General features: G+C 39.2%; 1 protein-coding gene across 2 annotated transcripts in view; it reads right to left on the reverse strand.

The window, feature by feature from the left end:
• Positions 1-15,861, reverse strand: part of gucy1a2 (guanylate cyclase 1, soluble, alpha 2) — a 36,385-nt gene that overhangs the window by 6,586 nt on the left and 13,938 nt on the right. Inside the window, exons 5-8 of one of the 2 annotated variants that reach the window (XM_068709665.1) lie at positions 6,269-6,481; positions 4,976-5,054; positions 4,782-4,897; positions 2,286-2,429 (exon numbers count right to left, since the gene is read on the reverse strand). In XM_068709665.1, coding sequence (XP_068565766.1) covers positions 2,286-2,429; positions 4,782-4,897; positions 4,976-5,054; positions 6,269-6,481 — 552 coding nt within the window. Of the gene's footprint in view, positions 1-2,285; positions 2,430-4,781; positions 5,055-6,268; positions 6,482-15,861 lie in introns of both variants that reach the window. The other variant, XM_068709656.1, reaches the window with a different exon arrangement.

Raw genomic sequence — 15,861 nt, forward strand, 5'->3', positions numbered from 1 at the left:
CCCTCCTACTTAATTTTGTCCTCATTCTTTTTGCAAAAGAGAAGCTTGCCTTTCTCTAACTCCATTAAATACTGGTAAATGCAATTCCACATGGACACATAATATGGATTCTGAAGGAGGATAAACACTCACGGCAACAGCTGTGTTCTACCTTTAACACTTCTTTTTTTCACAGTGTGTGAAAGTGTGTGTCATTTTACTGTAGTTGATATATGGGACACATGCTTTTCCTCTAGCAACATAACCATTTTAATGTTCAATAGCCAACATGCAAAAATTAAACAATGGGTAAAAAAACAAACGGAAAGGAACTTGTTATATCACATACTGTCCAGAGACGGGGTAAAATACAACAATTTGATATGCAAGACCTTACATGAACTAAAGGAGTAACCCATTTGGAAAAAAAAAATGTTTTACTGCAATAATATCAATCAAGCAACCTCTGGGAGGTTGTGTAAGGTGAATACAAAGTAGCACAGCTAAAAAAAATGGGAAAAGAGGACAAAATTAAGGAGGACAGAGAGAAAGAGAGAGACAGTTGAAAACCAACACACACACACACACACACACACACACACACACACACACACACAAACACACACACACACACACACACACAAACACACACACACACACACACACACACACACACAAACACACACACCACTCAGAAGCATATGGTACATAAATGGAACAAAACATCACATGCATACACCCACACAGCACATATAATCATCACCCACTGTAAACACAAATGCATCTACATTAAGAAACATTCACAGACACTAAAGAGTTAGGCTCTACAGTGAAGCAATGTGAGTGAAAATGTAAGTGTGTGAGTGTGAATAATGATTTGGCTGCACCAGTGATAGACTCTGTTTCACCTGCATTGGACAAATTTGTTAAGCTCAGACGGCAACAAGTCTATTATTTCTCTTCTGTCTTTGTCATTGGAAAAGAGCAGTGCAACTTGGCTGTTTTAGGTGTGTGTACTCTCTGCAAGCCTGTCAGCACTCTGCTTAAGATTGTTTATGAGAAAGAAGAAAAGAAGCAGTGATATGTCTTTTCTCTATCTGATCGCTTCATGTCAATTTCAGGAGACACATTCTTACAGTTTAACTTTTTTCACAATATATTCACAATTTCCGCTGATCAACCGATTATATCAATGTTTCAGATACAATCTTTTTATCAACAATTATCGGATTCAGCCCAAAAAAAACATCCCTAACGCACGGACGGACCGACAGATATGTGGAGCAGGGAGGGAATACCAAAGAAGTGTTAATGTCACTTCTGGGAGCACATGGAAAGACCACCCCAAGCAACACAAAGTTAATAGGAAAATCATGATTTTCAATAATTGAGGCATTTCTCAATCAAAGTCCCTCTTTTGAAAATTATTGAGTAGATTCAATTAATCCATTCTTTGAATTATCATTCAACCATCTGTCGATTGAGAACTCTTACATATACCTATATCATCCCTCTTCACATTTTCCACAATCCATCCCCATCCTGCAACACCAAAGTATCGGAAATTATGTCAATCACAGTCTTACATAGCCAGACCTATCTCCACATGAAGAAAGGTCTGGCTCCACACATTATCATTCTGGTATAGAAAAAACGCTTTGGCTAGTTTGTATTTTTTGTTTTTGTCAAACCAATCACAATTTGACAACTGTGTGATTCAGCTCAGCGGGTGATTGATTGTACGTTTGTTTCATGGTATTAAAGGAAGTCACAATGTTAAACATTAACTAAGGAAATAAAGAAAATAAATAAATAGAAAAAGTAGAGACAAACTGCCCAATCAGTCACAATCAGTCACAATCAGTTGTTGGTTTGTGACAACAAAAATCAGAGCTTCAGCTAAAGCACCAGGCTTAAGTTTGATAATAAGCAGTTGGACACACAATTTACCTTTTTTTCTCAGGGGGAATCCTGAGCTCTACTCAGCATGCAAAACATACAGGCATCAAACAAGCAGTACAGCTCATTTAAGTTCAGTTAATGACAGAGTTCTGCACCAAAAAGAAATGGAGGCCGACAAACAAAATACATTTAAATATGCAAAATAAAATAGACTAAATACAAAATTGTTCACAGAAATAAAGTTATGGAGGAAATCCATAAACAAAAAACGCAAAAAACAACAACACACCAATCCCTGAATACCAAGTCATTATCATTAATAAAATAGCAATCATTTAAGCTTATTAGGCTTGTTTCCATGCGCTAGCAGTGGATTGGTGTTACAAAAAATAAAAAAAACTCACCTTGATAGGTTTCCCATCAGGTGTCAGCACTTCCTCAGACAGTTCCATCATCTTCAGAGCCATGTGTGCAATTGGCTTTGCATGACTATCAACCTTCTTATGAAGTCCTCCTGCCACACAGTAAGCATCGCCGATTGTTTCGATCTGTATGAAAAACAGTGGAGGAGGGGCAGAAACTGAAATGAATAAATGTGGCTTTGCTGATGTGTAAAACTAACTAGCCATTCATTCAATCACTCATAACATCTCCACTGAGGAGCAAATAAAAGAACTCTTTCATTCCTCTTGTAATATTAGAACTACAGTATGTGTCTGTTTCTCCCTCTTGGCCTGAATCATTCACAATAAGAGTTGGTGAGCATTTGGAGAAGGATCTCGGCAAAGCCGCTTACAGCATCGTGCATTGCTTCTGACCCAGTCTGAGAGGCCAAGAAAACCAAACATTTCTATTCATTTTTGACACCTTGGCATCCATCCTGAAGATCATTGAAATACCATCACAAAATAATATTTTATTAAATGTTTTAGAATCTGTTTAACAAGTTTAACAGAACAGGCATTACAAATAGGTTTATTTTATTATATTTGTAAAGAACCATGAAGAATATCAAATATAAATGCTTGACATATTGTGCAGTGCCAGAGTTAGCTCAAAGCTAATTTACATCTACTAAGTGGGAAATATGCTATAATCCATTATGATAAAGATGATTTTTTTTAAAGAACAATAAACAATATAAACTAAGAACAAAAAAAGTATTTTTAGTAGTAGGGCATCTTGAGGCTGTGATATACCAGACCACCACAGAACTGTCAAATGTTAATTGTTGGCATGTAGAAATGCTTGGATCAATCCGGTGACATCATTATCAGCTGAAATTCATTGCATTATTGTTTGTATAGTCAATGAAAAAACATCTTATTGGATCTTTTAAGCAACAGTGCAGTGTTTCCCACATACAGTAAGCAATTCATTCGCTGTAATGAGCTCATTCCGTATATTACATCTTCAAACAGAAGTCAAGTCATTCCTAGTTCCATGTTTGGGCTTACTATGCCAGAGATGGAAGTACAGTAATAACAAGTCTTCCTTGAATGACTTCCAAAAGCCAAATTCTAAACACACGTTAATAAAGCAATCAAGGAATGCCGCTTTCAGGGTTGTATTGCCATATTTCCAGTTGAAGGAGTGAGCAGGGTGTCATAACAGTTGATGTGGTTGTTGTATAGAATGGATAGCGCAAGAGGAGAAAGAGGAGGGAAAAAGAAAACTAGGACTCATTTAGGCCACCAGCACAATCATTTCGACAGTAACCATGACAATGGCAACATATGCATCCCTCAATCTCTTCACCTTGTCCTCCTGCTTTCTCTTTTACACAATCACACTCGTCTCTTTAACTGCTATACACATAACCCCTCTTTAATACACCCAATCTCTCAGCCTTCCTCTCTGTATCTCTTCTTCCTTTTCCCCAGGCATCTGACACGAGACATTTCTGAGAGATAACACAAAGAACAAGCATGTTTTTCTGGGATTGTAGTATATGTTGTTGTTACAGGGACTGAGGCAGTGAGAGAGAGAGAGAGAGAGAGAGAGAGAGAGAGAGAGAGAGAGAGAGAGAGAGAGAGAGAGAGAGAGAGAGAGACAGGAAAGATGATGGCAATGGGAATGATGGGGAGAAGCAATGGTGAAAAGAGTAAAAATGAAGAGAAATACTGATGTGATAATAGATAGTGAGGATGGGGGAGGGGGAGATGGCCCAAAGCCACACTGTCCGATGGACAATATTGACACATCTTTGTTAAGCTCCCACAGACTGGCCATTAATCAGTTACTTTTTCCACAACGCAAGCACACACAGTACACACACACACACACAGTTGTGTTTTCATGACTTTTGGGGACATTACATTGACTTACATTCGTTAGAGACCTACTCTAACCTTAGCCATAACCACTACCAGCTTAAACCTAATCCTTTCCCTAACCTTAACCCAAACCCAAACCTAACCTGACTAACTTTAAACCAAGTCTTCACCCTAAAAAAATGTATGATTTAGGTTATGGGGACGTTCAATTGTCCCTATTTTGACCCCCCTTGTCCCAAAAAGGCGAGCTCCCACAGTGTGACTGAGTAATCAGATTTATGTCCCCACAAACACACACAAACAAACAAACAAACATATATCCAGTACACAGACAAAGACACACCCTAAAGATTTAGCTTTTGATACAACTGCAATACTTAAAAGACTCCATGGAAGGGGGGCTCTCAGTTCCTGGGAAACTGTCACTTCCTGGAGAACATTTATCTTTTAAGATGACCTCAGGTGTGCATATAAACCAATCAAGCCATTATTATTATTATTATAAACCCATTGTTTCACAGTTTAGAAAACTCTCCATAGAATTATGCCCCGTCCCAACATCCTGTCCCAACAGGTATTACTACATCGCATAAAGAAGATGTGTGCGTCTTTCTGTCTACTGACCTTATAAACATCCAGAATGCCACACTGGTAGTCAAAGCGCGTGTAAAGCTCGTTCAGCATGGAGATGACCTGCATAGGTGTACACTGGGCACACACAGCAGTAAAACCCACGATGTCTGAGAACAGCATGGTCACATCATCAAATTTGCGAGCGGGCACTGGCTGGCCCTGCCACAGTTTCTGTGCCACATCACCTGGAAAGATGGAATAAAGGAGATCCACCGTTCTCCTCTTTTCCTCCTCCAGTGCCTGGTGAGTCCGCTCTAATGTGGCCTGAGAGGAGAAAAAAGAAGGAAATCAGGAGGATTTGTTCTGTGTGCTTTGCTTCGAAAGAAGGCACTGATGACAACGATTCGGGGATGTGGGAGTATTGCACCAAATTAAAACTGCTGGTGCATGTAAATGTATTTGTGTTTGATTTATTTTTGATTTTGTGTATCTGCATATGAGTAATTGTGTCTGTGGGCGAGCTTCATAATGCCAAATCTGTCTGATGCAGTGCTATACCATTGTTCAAGCGAGCAAGTCAAACGAAGATACAGCTATTTATAACAGTGGCCTGGGGGAGTAGTTGCAGTGAGGGAGTGTTGCAGTGAACAGATGCATAGGATTGGGTCAGAACTCAGTGACTTGTTCAAGGGTACTTTGAAAGCAAATTATAAGAGCAAGTCCCAGGAGCCACGTTCTTCCAGCCATTATGAATCAGTCAGTGCAGCCAAAGCATTGCATTAAACAAGTTTGCTTCAGTGAGTTGTCTCGCTCGCATGATGGAAAACAGAAATAAAGACCTACCAAATATACAGAATATGTTTGTGTATTTTCTCTATTTCAACATGTCATGGTCACAGGTTGTAATTTGTCATTTTGATTGCCAATAGACAAGATGGCGGGTCTTAACTAATATGAGCCTGTCAGAGCAGGCTCCAGAGAGACAGTAGATAAGAAAGAAAATAGTGGCGTCACTTAATGATATCCCTCATCCTTGAATTATTTTGGCTTAGTTTCTGTCTGCATCTATTGTTAACTTAAATGCAGCAACAAAACAAAGGGAAACTGCACCGGCCCCCTAACACATGGCAAAAGTGGGTAGAGCTCACTGGGATTCAGGTAAGGCCTTCATCTTTTCTTGTTGTTGGCAGCCAAAGGCATTTGGTGGATGTTGTGGCCTGTTTGTAGCTGGTAAGGCTTAGTAGTAATTAAACTCCTAAACAACAAATCATTTTACCAATACTACTTCTGCCATGACACAAGCTAGTTCCTATGTGATCAGCTTACTGTAGATTTAAACAATTTACACATATTCCAGAAGGTGGAAAGTAATTGTATATTAACAAGAAGCCACAAAGAAGAAAAACATCTGATTGATTGATTGATTGATTGATTGATGAGCTTATGTTTTCACAATGGCAAAGTGGTCCAATAAACTGAAGTTTCCTAATTTGCACTGTAAATATAGAATAGAATAGACCCATAATCAACCACTCTACCTTAAGTTTGTCCATTCTCTTCTTCAGGCCATCCTGGGCCTTGGCCTGCTCCCCCACCAGGATAACATCCCGCGTGGCATCATGGATAGGGATATCTGACAAGTGGAGGCCCCTGCCCATGAGCTCCTCCAACTTATCAACACGTGGCGAACCCAGAAACATCAGGGAGCAGGACTCGGGCACATGGATCATCTGACCCTTCAACTCCATAACCTGGCAGAGCAATCAAATGGTAAAAAGGAAAGAGTTACGAAAGTTAGGCCTTTTGTCAAGGCTGAGGGAACGTGAAAACCTTAAAGACAATCCTGATTATATGCAGATTGCAGAAATACACTGAGCCAGAGGAGAGGGGTAGTGGAAAACATACATACCTTTACTTATCAACAGGTTTATACACACAATGTTGTACATACAACACAGATTATAATTACAGCAACAACTGTGATTTAGTTGATAATACATTTCATTTAGCATGGCAAGGTCTGATGTATAATGCAGGCTGACCTGTATGGGAAGAGCCTGTAAAAACTGGGTTAACTGATGACCTAGTTATTAAGGAGACAATCCTGTCATCATCACAATGTCACTGGTTTGACCCAAACTCTATCCAAATGTCAAATAACAACCTATGTTATCATATTATGCAACGTCTTATTTGATTGGTTATCAGACAAATCGAGGAGCAAACTTGTCAAATAATTGTTAAATAATGATATTTCTGTCAGAAGGTGTTGATTTTGAAAGAAACACTTGCAAGGCTGCAGATCTACCAACAACTGCCATATTATTGTCAACATAATAAATACTGCAATTGTTGCTGAATAAAAATTGGATTCACTAGCTTCTTGACATTTTGCACACAAGCCCTTAACCATGATGACAACACACACCAGGTGTGGGGAGCACAAGCAAAACAGCCTGGAGATATAGAAGAGAGAGATTGAAACAGGCATTGCACATTGCTGCCCTTTTGAATATGACTCCAGCTCCTGCTCAGTCCTTGCCCCTGTTCCCTCCTTTTCTTTAGTTTCTCTTTCTCTCACCGTGTTCACCTGTCTTTCATTCCTGCCCGTCGCTCCCTCTCTCTCTCTCTCTATCTCTCTGTCTCTTCAATTACTTCTCTCTCTCTCTTTCTCCATAGTGTCAGATAGATTATTCCGCCAGTGAGCACACTGCAGCCCTGTTTTATTTATAGCACAAGGCTCTCCTAGGTCTGCATAATACATACAGTCTACATCTACACACACACACGCACACACACACACACACACAAACACAAAATACATCCAACAGGGAGACCCGCATACTGCTTCTGACTGTCTGTTTTTCAGAAACATTGACATACACACATATGCAAACACATATGCAGCCTACAACCAACAGGGTCCAAGTTCAAAACATACTTATCCCCTGAAACACAACTGATTGACTTACTCAGAACACACACGCGCACACACACGCACACACACACACGCACGCGCACGCGCACGCGCACACACACGCGCACACGCACACGCACACACGCACACACACACACACACACACACACACACACACAGTAGTTTAGTAGGCATGGTTTTACTGTAGCACTGTATGCCTAACATCTGCACATGCTGCCACACCAATACAGCAGTATTATATACTATATTATATATAGTCATAGTGTCATATGGGAGTTTAAGAACAGTTGTGTGAGTACACCCACAGACATGAAATCATCTCCCACATTATAGAATAATTCCAGTTTTATTACGATTTAATACATTTTATGTAGTTTCATCATTTCTGATAGCAATTTACTCAAACTAGTTACTGAGATATGGGAACACAGCTGCAATAGTCGGACAGGGCACGATACAGGTTACACAATTACAATAAATGTTCTGTGGGATGAGACTGCTACAAGAAGAGGTTAACAATTTGTTACAAGTCAGTCTGCAACAAGCAATATGACCAGAAATGCAGATTGTGCAGCTGAGCCTTGCAACTTGCGATTCACATGAAAAATTGCAAGGTGCACTTTTACTTGACAAGCAGCAGCTGGAACAATGCCTACTCAGGTAAACCTTAAATAGCCTGCATGTTAAAGCTAAGGTCACTACACTATGTAGTCTAGACTGAGTCAGTGTCTTGTACACACTGTAAAGCCTAAAATGTGGGTTGCCCCTGCATAAAAGCATCAGGACCAGCAAACTCATCAAGCAAATCCTGCAGGACTGGCATAACCTTCCCTGACTGCAAGACGACTGCCATTAATGTTTGTTTTTTGTTTCATTGCATTTTCCTATTACATAACAAAGATTGAAATATCCATCTAACTGTTGTTGCTTTTTTCATTGTGTACAGTAGGTATAATTATACTAGTGTCTCACCAGATTACTCTCTGTGTGTCCGCCTATGTTTATCTGTCACTTTCATTATCGGTCTCACTCTGTCACAAACTCTCACACACACTGATGCACAGATACAAAGATACATGGACACACACACCCATACACACATCCCTGGAGGCAGTTGTGTTGGCCTAGTTGTGCGTCTGTGTTTAACTCAGCACTCTCCTCTCCTTCTGCCTACATCTCTGGCATCACAGCACAGTGAAAGAGGAGGTGAGTAAATGAAGGAGGAAGAAAGGGCAAAATGAGTGGTTCAGAAAGAAAGCAACACAGAGAAAGAAGGGGGAAGGGTGGGAGAGATAGGAGACAGAGAAAATAAGGTGGGAAGGCTAAACAAAATAGAAAGAAATAATGAGAAAAAATAGCATTGTATAAATAGCTGAATAGAGGGAAAGAAAATCTGAGAAAAGGAAAAGTAAGATGAAAGCACGATGAGACAGTAAAAACAATGCAAACAGTAAGAAAGAAGCAACAGGAGGCCGACAACAAGAAAGCACAATTGAACTTTAGACAGACAGAAAAAATGTAAAATGTATTTTTATAAAAGCAGATAAAAACAAAGCAAACTGTGAGAGTCAAACAGTGTGTTGTGTCCCTGCAGTCAATATGTAGTAGTGAGTCTTCTTTGTGTCAGGTTGTTACACATTTACACTGAAGCCCTTGTTCAAGGTTACTGCATTGTTACCACGAGGAAATAACATTCTGCATCTGCAACTCTGAGAATTATTTACAGATAAACATATTACAGTGTTTATAATGCGATATTTCAGGGCATGGAAACAGATTGTTAAGTGAAGAAAAATTATACAATAATGTTTTAAAAAATCGTATTAACCTATGTATAAACCGTTATTGTTATTCTGCCACCTGACTCATATTCACTCTGTGTACATATTTGTGTGTTTTGTATTTATGCATGATGGAGGTTTGTATTATACTTCATACGTTTATGTTAATGTATTATAATAGCAAGGCCTGAGCAGCACGCACTGGGATGTCACATTCTACATACACAAGATCTATCTAAGTGTACAGATTCAGGCTGCTATCGCCATAGGCAACAAGGACCTGATGATAGATGAAAAGGAATGGGAGGGGGGGGGCAGGAGAAAAAAACAGCTGAAAGGGCCAGAGGTTGAAGTACAGGCAGAAAAAAGAGTGAGGGAGACAAGAGAGGGACAAGAGAGAGACATGAGAACGAGACACATTGGACTTGAGGTACGAGAGACAACGATGGAAAGAAGGATGGAGGAGGTGGAACGGACAGCTAATGGATTGTCTTTTATGAGCGAACTCTGGCGTGTCAACACACTCATTTGCATGAACAAGCACTGAGTAGCAAAGAGTCAATGAGTCAGCCTCTCTATTCCCTCTATTTCTCTCCCTCTCTCTCTCTATCTCCAACACACAGAGACACACACACACACACACACACACAACGCCCTTATCTTGTCAGACCCTGGCTATATTGTGCCGTATTCTTACCTCCCACTCACAGTAAATTAAATGCACACACTCACACACAGCATGTAGCCTATATAAACATTGCATAAACACACACACACACACACACACACACACACACACACACACACACACACACACACACACATTTGCATGGGAGGTGCTTGTACCTTGTTGTTTCAGATGAAAGACTCAGCAGAAGCTTTAAAATGCTGATTCATATTTAAAAATAAATAAATAAATAAAACACACCTGTGAGGTAAATTCATTTGAGACTAGAATCAGAGGTCAAAACGAGTCATATTGCAGGATCTATGTAAGCTCTGGAAAAATAAACACTGATAATGTTTAAATGCACTGGATGCAGGTAATCAGCTAATAGGACTGTTTGAGGGTCATTTAAATGAACTAAAACAGGACGGTTTGCACACTAAGTCATAGGAATCACACAGCAATACAAATCTTCTAACGGGAGCTACTTGGTGTGCGGATCAATTCAATCTGTTTCAATTAATTTAGATATTTTTTTGATCAAGCACTTATCCTATTGGACACTGGCTGTGTGTGTCTTATTTTATCATTTCACATTGAAATTAAACGCTTAAGTTAGAATACAGGATCACAACTAATCTGCACCGGATTGAAAATTTGATCTAGCTGAAAAACAGACCCTTTTGAAATAAACGGGAAAAAACAGTTCACTTTAATAGAGATAACATCAAGCAGCTTTAGTAATACATCTTTCACACACCAAACATTTGGCCATGAATGACTACTTTTCAAACCCTTTTATGCAAAAAGACTGAATAGCCCATCTCTGCATCATATGTTTGAACGAATTAGGGTTAGACTGATTTGTCTTTTTCAGTCCCGATACCTGGCCTTTGGGTTTCGGCTGGTAAAGACTATCAGTGGCTTGACTTAAACATTGCTTCTGTAACTTTGTAAAACAAATTGTTACCAATAAAAACAAATATAGATTTACTGAATTGTTGGTTATTGTTTAGAGTAAACATTTAAATTCCAATATAAAGTAATATAGCAGTTAAAATACTGCTGGATGCCTCTGGAGGTGCTTGACTAAGTTGGTCATGTTTGCAGTTTTGCAGTGCTCAAAACATTGGCTTTGCAGATATTGCAAGCAGCTGTAGAACTTGTTGGCGTAGCAAGCGTGAAATACTTCCAAACAGCTGATGTGTTGTTAGTACCTTCAGCAATGCGGCCTAACGGCATGCTGCTGACACATGACGTGTACACTCGGAATCAGACATAAACATTTAATTAAATAGAATAGATCGGCCCCATTGTCACAGATACTCCAATACATATACATATACAATACGATATCGGATTGATGCATTCCTAGAAAATTTGTTGCATACTGATACATATTGGTCCAGTTTAAGAGCACAAACAATTGAAATCTGAGTGCTGAGTGCTGATCAAACTTATGGTGCAGCGATGCCAAGATGCAGCAAAACAAAGAAAATAGGGTTTTTAAAATTACATTTAGGTCAAGATCAAACACCTTTTACAATAATTTTCCTCCCTAAATTTAAAGACATGAGACCCATGCTCAGCCCAACAGTACTGGGAACAGGTGCAACGGGATGCACATTCAGCAGGCAGAGTGCCACTACAAAGCTGACAGTGCTCTAGAACCAGGCAGGCACAGTAGTGAGGCGGTCTTGACCAGTGAGTTTCAAGACTGCAGCAGCAAGGACCCGAGGCACACCTTCTTGGATTCATGTTCTCACCAGGCTGTTAGAAAGCTCTAGGGAATGTAAAGGTGACTGGAAATGCCCTTGCTGCTTAGTTTTCAAAGAAAAATACTTGATGCTAAGCAAAGCTAAGCCTCATCTTTATGAGTCTGTTTATTCTGGTCATTATTCACGTGTATTGTTAATACTCACTCATTTTCATTTTCTCATTGAAAAAGAAAAGTATTAAGACATTATATTCTCTTCATCTTTGTTTCAACAATCAGACTAAAATATTTTTGTCTTGTTTATTACTTCTGGTGTTTTATTCCTGTCTCTATGCCTGTTTTTCATCATTCGCCCTGTTTTGTAAATTTATCAAGAGACAAAGAGGGCCGTGATTTTCAAAGCACTTTCTCCACTGAACAAACAAACCATCATGGCAGTGCTTTATCTAGAAACAGATCAAAGGTGGTGCTAATGTCAAAATTGTCTTTGTACTCAGACACGCAGCTGCACACATGCACAAACAAACCTCATTCAGCAACCCCTGCAAATGCAATACAGGAGTATTTTTTAAATAACAAGAATGACGTTGCAAATTTGAACATCCTGTTTGTGCCTCTCCCACAGCATATTGCATTGGGTGAAAATGTCACAGAAAAGAGAAGGGCTTGTGTCTGAATACTCATGGCATTTGGTCTACAACTAAAAATCGGCTGAAACCAAGACAACTGCTGGTTTAGGGCTCCGGCTCCACACACACTGTTCATTTAGAACCTTTAAAAAAAAGCACTGACTCATCCTAACCAGAATTCTGACTCTCTGACCCAAAGAGTCTGGGAGCTTTTGGGTGTTTACAGCGATGGCATCACTAATGTGGAGGCAGGTGTTGTGATTCATGGATTCTCTGTCGTATTCATCCTGTTATTCTTAAGAGAAATAAAATATCAGCATCCAAATAAGTCTACATCGACAGCTTGGCCCTGGCCCAAACAAATGACATCAACATTTACATGTCCTGTTTTCTAGCAGGCTAAATACTACAGTCCTCAAAAAGTGAGTGCAAAACCTTGTTGATGTGTCTTATAGCCAATAAAAGCGTATGCTGATTTCTGAGCTTAGTTCAGCTCTGTTCCAAGCTTCGAAAAACATCAAGCCTTCTTCACAACGCCACCGCAGCCGGGGGGACTCACTGGTTTACTTGCACAGTATTTATATAGCACCTAGACCTGCTTTTAACATAAAAAAGTGACTGGGAATTCTTACTTTCTACAATATGGGACCTTTAAGGATAAAGGAAAGTGTGGCGTAAAGGAGACATGATGAACTGAACTGAAGTAAGGAACTGGTTAGAAGATAGCTTTTGACAGTGCAACCTGTGTACGCTCCCCTGTGTGCTGATCACAGTGCTCACACTAAGCGGGGGGACAGAGAGAGCTGGGACTTGACCTTTTCAGTAGGTCTTTGGATGCCTCTTGCACAGCCCATGTCCCTGGGTGAAGAAAGAAAAGAAGTCAAACTGAAATTCCACTACAGGCTACTCTAATACACACACACACACACACACACACACACACACACACACACACACACACACACAGTGCAACACAGGGGAGTGCTCTTTTGTGGCCTCTTTACCTTGGCCTGTCGCCTTCTCTCGCTGCCCTTTCTAGTGAAAATGTCAGACCACCCTTCTCTTTCGCTCCCCCTTTGTTCTGCTTCTCCGCCCAGGTGACACAAGATTCATACGGAAAAAATAAAGTAAAACAATGTCTGTTCGTCCAACTCCACAAACACATACTGCAACACCGATTTTGAAGTGTCTAGTTTGGAGCTTGGAGCCAGTGTCTAACTTAAACTTCAGCAGCAGCAGGTTTGATAAATGGTGATACACATAAAAAAGGAACAGAGAAGGCAGCTACACTGACTCACTGAAAACAGTATGAAGTGCCTTTTTTCAACCAGTGGGCTGTGGACGGGAGAGATAAGAAAGACAGGTTATGAGGCCACCACATCGAACCAGAACACTGATACTTCAGCCAACCCTGAACTCAAATACAATCCTTTGACTGAACTTCCTGTCAGTAATTCACATACATTGCCAGCCCCATTCATCTGGCATCTAAAAAGGCAAAAACTCAAATATTATCAATGGTTAACAGTCACAAACACATACAAATATATATTTGTGAGGCAACAGTGACAATGTGCTCAATGTGATTGATTTAACCAAAAGCAAAGAAAAAGTATTTATTGTGTCTCGTACATTTTTACTTAGACTAAAAAAAGCAATAATGTTCATATAAGAAACTTGATTCACTATGGAGTCATCTTCCTGAAATATGGAGGATTACACTAAAATTACAATTACATTTCCTCTGATCCACAAAAATCTGAGAGAACACATGCCATTGAAAAGAATAAAAGAAGATACTGTTGAATCATGACCTTTAAAAGCTTACTAGCAGTTACAGTAGAATACACATTTGGGAGTGATGCTATTGGTGTGACGGCCATAAAATGTAACCTGAACAGGGACACAAAAATGTTTTTGAGTAATTGTTGTTCCATTTTTGAGCTATAAACCCTTTTCAAATGAAGTAACTGTCTGAATCCATAAGACGGAGCAACTAAAAAACGCTGGGAACATGCTAGAGAAAAAAAACACTGAGGCAAAAAATAGAAATGGGTAAGCAGCAGAGAGAGAGAGATAATGATAGTGAATTTATGAGACACTGAGAAAGGAGATGACAGCTCGAGACGAGATGTATTGTAGCGGTCCTCGAGACCTGACTGTGAGGAAGGGAATCCTGCAACTGTGAGCATTGTAGTGTCTCATTATGGGCATCCGCATGTAGTATGTACTGTATGTATGGAGGATCTGTGAACCTACTGTATGTACCATGTGTTTGGTTATCATCTGTTCAGATTAATGTCCTAAACCCAGGGATTGGTTTATTTGGCCAAAACAAGTCCAAAAATCACTCAATTAGAGCTCTGTGTACACAAAGCTGAAACACTATCCTAGCCTTCACGCTGCAGTGCAAACAACATGTATGGGAGGAGCCCATATGAATGATTCACTTTTGTGCTGTTCACTCAAACAGCATTGTTCACAAATTGTCACATAGTAGCTACTCCTTCTATTTATATTAACAACCATGGGTAATGTCATCTTGAAATATGTTATCAAAAAATATGAATAGGAGATCTGCAGCGATTAGTCGATTGATTTATCAGTCATTTAACGTAAAGTGAATTGGCAACTATTTGGTAATCTAATGTTTCAGTAATTTTTCCAGCTAAAATGCTAAATATTTGCTGGTTCCAAATTCTCAAATCACTTCTGTGAGAATATGACACTTTTCTTTGTTATGCATGATAATAAACTGAATATCTTGAGGTTTGGACTGATGGATGTATAAAACAAGACATTCAAAGGCCTCATCTTGGGCTGTGAGAAATTATAATTTTCACTATTTACTGACTTCATAGACAAAACAATTAATCAAATAAACAAAAAAGATAGACAGAAGTAATATTGAAAATAATTGTTAACAGACAGGTTTTGAGGCACTGATGGCCTTTCAATGTCATTCATCAACGCCTTGTAAGGCATAGATAGTCCACTTTACATGAGGTCACACAAAATACTTAATAAATGACGAGTAACTACCTGAATTAATCATGAATTGCAGTATTAATACGCATTTATAAGGCATATATTAACAATAATAATGCACATCTAAATAAGTTCTTAATCATTTACTAGCACTTTATAAAGGATGTTATTAATCATCTACAACTCCTTAATAATTGGTTTGTAATATATATAATACTTCATTTACAAAGTATGAAAAACATAATCACCAAACACATAATAGACAAGCTTATTAATCAAGAATAAAACATTTATAACTGTTGTTATGAATTGCATACTAATGAGTGTTAATGCAGGAACAATGCTTTGTAAATGATGAATTAAGTGTTTACTCATACTTAACTAATGCTTCATAGTGTGTAGTTATTATAA

This window comes from Cebidichthys violaceus, unplaced genomic scaffold, assembly GCF_023349555.1.
Source record: "Cebidichthys violaceus isolate CVI_PGR_0920_01 unplaced genomic scaffold, fCebVio1.0.p SCAF_1, whole genome shotgun sequence".
NCBI classification, from domain to species: domain Eukaryota; kingdom Metazoa; phylum Chordata; class Actinopteri; order Perciformes; family Stichaeidae; genus Cebidichthys; species Cebidichthys violaceus.